Source organism: Triticum aestivum, chromosome 5B (assembly GCF_018294505.1).
Source record: "Triticum aestivum cultivar Chinese Spring chromosome 5B, IWGSC CS RefSeq v2.1, whole genome shotgun sequence".
Lineage (NCBI taxonomy): Eukaryota > Viridiplantae > Streptophyta > Magnoliopsida > Poales > Poaceae > Triticum > Triticum aestivum.
Genome location: NC_057807.1, coordinates 90,217,989 through 90,223,023, shown reverse-complemented (window position 1 = coordinate 90,223,023; position 5,035 = coordinate 90,217,989). Strand labels below are relative to the sequence as shown.

Genomic DNA, 5,035 nt, shown 5'->3' with positions numbered 1-5,035 from the left:
GTAATTTAGGCCGACATGCAAAGCCTAACGTTTATGCGAAGAGGTGGTCCCTGCAACACTCCTCGGCCTGGCGAAATCCGAAGAAACCTCTTCATCCATAATCAAACGGTTTTTGGTCTAAATAAGACTGAAATGATGTTTTCGGCCTAAGGAAGACCAAAAAGGTCCTCTTCGGCCTGAGAGAGTCGATGGGGTCATTCTTTTGATATTTCCGAATTAGGTCATACATCATCACAAATTTTTAAAAAAGCATTAATTTTTAAAATAGATGATTAACATATTTTTTCAAATGCTAGATTAACATTTTTAAAATGATTTATATAGTGCTTTTCCCATATATACATTTAGAATATTTGGAAGTATAAACAAAGTAAAAAAATACAAAGCATAAAAAGAAAAAAAAACATGAAAAAAACAAGAAAAAAAAATGAGGTTGCGGCTTCCTGCGAGCTAGGCCGGTCCAGTAGGGTGCTCCCTTGGGTGAGGCTAGCATACAACTCGTATTGAGCGAGGTATAGGAGCGCCCGTGCGTAGCCTGGAAGTTTGCGGGAAGCGTATAATCCGTGAGGGCCATGTATGTTTATTTATAGAGACAATGCCGTGGTTTACAAGATTAAATGATCGCTAGGATTCATCTCCCTCAATCCGAACCTATGGAACTTTGTTTAGGTCGAGATTGTACTTGAATTCATTAGTCCTCTCATGGATTCATCCCCCTCAATCCAAACCTATGGAACTTTGTTTAGGTTGAGATTGTACTTGAATTCCTTAGTCCTCTCATGGTGAGTGGCTTGGTGAAGTCATCAACAATTAACCAGGTCTTATATTGTGGGGCAGAGGGAGTGGCAGCTAAGATCGACGGCGTAGACATATACCTGCCTGAGTGAATTGCAGAAAACATCGATATTGAAGGCTAGGGTTGTAGAAACCACATTTCTACGGTTTTGTGCCAAAAACCACTAATTCCGAGGCTATTTTTTTTTGCAAAAAACACTAATCACCCACTTAGGTGGTTTTGAATACGATTATGACAGGTGGGTCCCACTGAACATGATGACATGGCAAAGAAAAAAAGCAATTACATCCCGATACAACTTATTTTGCAGAAGGGCCCCTGAATAAAAAGCAATCGGGTCCTTGGTCACTTCATCTCCCCCGGATCCGATGGTGGACGCCGGCGGGCACTCCCTCCCCGTGCGTGTCGCCGCAGCTGCTGCTTGCTCTGGCGGCGGGGCATAGGGGAGCTCCGGCGTGGTCGAGGACGGGCTGCAGAATGGCGTGGATACGGCGGCGTTGTCGGTTAGAACGGCGGAGCAATGGAGCTCCGGCGGCGGCGGCGGCTTGAGCATCGGGCGGCCCTAGATGAGCTTGACGGCGTGGTTCCTGCTGGCGGCGGCACACATCAGAAAGATTTGGCTCGTCGGAGGGATATACTGGAGAGATATGGAGGGCACCGGCGGCAGCGGAGTTCATCATCAAGCATATGGACCGCACCTCCATGCCCACAGTTTGTGGATTTGGCTCGTCGACGCGCAGCTGCGGCCGCAGCGAGGCGCCCTCCCTCACCACGCCTACGCGGGCCGCCGTCGCGCCTCCTCTTCACCTCGCCGGCGCCGATGTAGGTGAGCAGCAAGGGGAGGCCGAGGCCGGGGCGCAAGAGGTCGAGGCCGGGGCGCAGGAGGTCGCCATTGCGAACTCGCCGGCCGAGAACTCGTGCGCACGGCTGGGCGCTGGGGAGAAGAAGGACGACTCACACCTTATCCTCTTTTTTTTATTAATTAGCAGCACCACCTTATCCTCTTTGGCCTTTTACAGTTTAGTCTATCCCTTTCTGTCTATTTGTGATCTGTTATGTTATGCCACGTCACACTGTCCAGTGGGACCCACCTGTCATAATCATGGTCAAAATGGCCTAAGCGGGCGACTAGTGTTTTTTGCAAAAAATTAGGCTCGGAATTAGTGGTTTTTGGCATAAAACCGTAGAATTGTGATTTCTGCAACCCTAACCTTCAATGTCGATGTTTTCTGCAATTCACTCCACCCGCCTTGTTTAAATGACACAAGGTATCATAGTCATATATATAAGCATACAATCGAGAGGTCTCGAGCCTGCTGTTTCTTTCGTGGCTCAGATCGAAGCAGGTGCAGATAGTATACATGACAAAGGTACATTGCATGGAACCATTTGAGTATCTTCTGAAGGATACAACAAATGATGATCTGCAGCAGCTATTCAGAGTGTTTCAGAATCATCCAAATCCTGCTGCTAGCAGTAATCTATGTACAACATATTGTTTCAGTTTTTAAACAAAGTTCCAATTTAGCAGCACGTCTTCAGATTTCTCATCTCGAGCATATAATGAGTTCGAACATATGTGCCAAGTATCACTCAGATAATGGTATTCAAAATCATTACAACAATCAGCAGAGTTGAACTTTAATGGTAAGATTTACATTCAGCATAGAGTTCAGTGATTACCGAGAATCTGCACTGTTGAGCAAACGTTAACTTCAACAGTACTATTCAGGGAAATCAGGCAAGTATTCAGTGGCAACAGGCAACAAGAAAGAGACTCGGAGAACAATGCCAATAAAACATAAGGTGAAATAACACCAACACCGGAGTTAATGTAAACTAGCACAGGGTTGCAAACATGTGGCCCGTCTGACAAAAGTATCATAAAAAATAGTCTCTCGAATTCTACTAAGGGACCAGATGATACAAACTCAAAAGGTACTACAAGCACGCCAACTACTCAGGTTTGACAAGACACAAAATGAAATAGGCCAACCGGCGACAACAAGCAGCTACATATGTGCGAATGGATCAGTCAAATCCAAATCACCGATATGCTTGACATCATAAGAACTGCGGACATAACTACCAGTTCTAAAATGAAACTGAGCATCTCTGGAAACCCTGTTCTCCAGCTGAAGCTTCCTGCGTTGTTCTGCCAAAAACTTCTCATTGTTATTCCTGGTTGTGATGCCAAGTGTCACTGACTCTAGCACTTTCGCATTCAATACAAAGAATGTAAGAAAGTTAATTTGCGACTTCTTCCCCCGATATAGTTGTAACACTAACGTCTTCAGACTCATGTCAAAACATTTTAACAGATTCCGGTGTTTACGACGCCACAAATTCCCCGGTCTTGATTGAAATGACTGAAAGAACACATACAAATAATCAAAACAACAAGTTCAGACCAACAGTAGATCAAAAAGGTTGCTGAACCATCAATGAAGAATCATCACCTGAATGTACAACTTCTCCAAGCACGGAAAGCATCTCATCAACTCAATAACAGTATCCAAACTAAGATTGCCCATATCAAGAGCCAAAATCTTGACAGTTTGTACCACCGTTATCAGGTTATCAACACGCAATCCCTTTATCAAGTATGAAGGCCACAATATTAGGCCAGTGCACAGGTCAGGTGACAGGCAATTTTTCTGCACATAGAAATGCAACTGAGAAGCCACAGGGCATACCTGAATAACAGTGGAGCCAATCATGAGTCTGGACACTTCACCTGACCTGCACTTATCACTAATGAAGCCTAAAGTCTCCAATTTAGGAGCTGTGAGTACGGTTACCTGCAGAATACTGCCCCTCTCAAAGAGCAGCCTCACAAGACAAGGAGCTTTCTCAATGACGATTTGTTCAAGCAGCAGTGACTCTATCGGTATCCCATATTCTCTCACAGCCATGCATCTAATAGTTGGGGAGTTTATTCGGATGCGGCGGAAGCCAGGGCACATGTCAATCAGCAAGCACTCGAGAGCTGGGCACCCGGCAATCAGGCTATGCAGCGAGCTCTCCGAGATCATGACATTTACAAGACCGAGCAGCTTAAGCAGGGGGAAGTGAAGGTGAAGCTCATGGACGTCCGAGAGGTTGCATCCACCAATGTTGGCAACACGGAGGGTGGGCGAGAAGCGGAGGATCAATGCCCGCTGTGGTTTCTCTAACAGATGGTTGATGAAATCAAGCTCCTCAAGGTTGTCCAGAGCGGCGGATCGGAGGCAAGCTTCCACGGTGTCTGCTGGTATCCAGTGGATGCAGGTGTTGATGTAGAGACGACGGCCGGGTCCCCGGTGGGAGGAAAGGATGCGCGAGACGACGTCAGAGCGGACTTCATTCCTGCCGGCGGTGAGCTCACGGCAGTCGAGATTAAGAGGGGCGGAGAGCCAGAGGTCGCGCCACCGGGACGCGAGGATTCGGGTGCGGGCGCCTTCCTTGGTGGGGAGGAGGGAGATGATGTCGCCGAGCACGGCGTCGGGGAGGGCGCTGATGTAGTCGGCGCATCCTCCGTCTTCCTCCACACCGGGCGAGGGCGATCTCCTCCGCTTCGGGCTAGGACCCCCCGCATCCATTTGCACGAGGCGCACGGGGGGCTAGGGTTTGCTTCAGTCGAGACTCGAGGGGGTCAGTGTTGGGGGAGAAGGAGCGCATGGGGGCTCCGGGCATGCGGATAGGAGTCGCCGGAGCCGGCCGAGCAAGGGAGGAAGAAGTGGGAGGCGGGGGTGTGGAGGCCGCCCGCCGGCGGTCTGATTGGGTGGAAACGGAAGGGGACGGGCGAGAGGCGGAGAGGAACGGGCCCGCTTCAGTGGAAAGGCCCGAAAGATGCGTTTCTCTTCTGATTCTTCTCGAAAAAGAATAAAAAACATTTCTCTTCTGCTTTTTTTTCTCATGACATGGTGCTAGGGAAAATATATACCCACAACCGAAATAAAATATGGTTGTCATGCATATTAAAAAATGTTGACGGCGATGATTTGACGAAAATTATCATGCATTCCATCGGCACAAACCTAAATATTTGATTGAAATAAATAATGACAGACGCTGCTAGGTACAAGCGCTTGCCTCCTAGACTTATCAAGCGCCAGACTACTTTAGGAAAGGCATGTGGTCCATCCATCCCCAGTTTCAGAAACGATAAGTTTTGATATATTAGCTTCCTTTGAAATATAGCAAGCTGGTATCAAGCACACAAAATATCAATCAAGAAAACTGTTAAACTAAAGCAAC

General features: G+C 47.5%; 1 protein-coding gene and 1 long non-coding RNA gene across 3 annotated transcripts; both read right to left on the bottom strand.

The window, feature by feature from the left end:
* Window positions 1-942: 942 nt before the first annotated feature.
* On the bottom strand, window positions 943-1,953 carry LOC123115757 (uncharacterized). Its single transcript, XR_006456716.1, has 2 exons — window positions 1,495-1,953; window positions 943-1,383 (listed from the first exon to the last, which is right to left on the bottom strand). It is a non-coding gene; the product is annotated as an uncharacterized lncRNA (long non-coding RNA).
* A 722-nt stretch (window positions 1,954-2,675) lies between these two features.
* LOC123110562 (FBD-associated F-box protein At5g60610) lies at window positions 2,676-4,622 on the bottom strand. 2 transcript variants are annotated; one of them, XM_044531118.1, is made up of 3 exons: window positions 3,493-4,622; window positions 3,256-3,390; window positions 2,676-3,165 (listed from the first exon to the last, which is right to left on the bottom strand). In XM_044531118.1, the coding sequence occupies exons 1-3, from the start codon at window positions 4,375-4,377 to the stop codon at window positions 2,809-2,811; spliced, it is 1,377 nt and encodes a 458-aa protein (XP_044387053.1). In that variant the 5' UTR covers window positions 4,378-4,622; the 3' UTR covers window positions 2,676-2,808. The 2 variants fall into 2 exon arrangements, with proteins under 2 accessions (XP_044387053.1, XP_044387051.1); XM_044531116.1 differs by having other exon boundaries at window positions 3,256-4,616.
* Window positions 4,623-5,035: the final 413 nt, after the last annotated feature.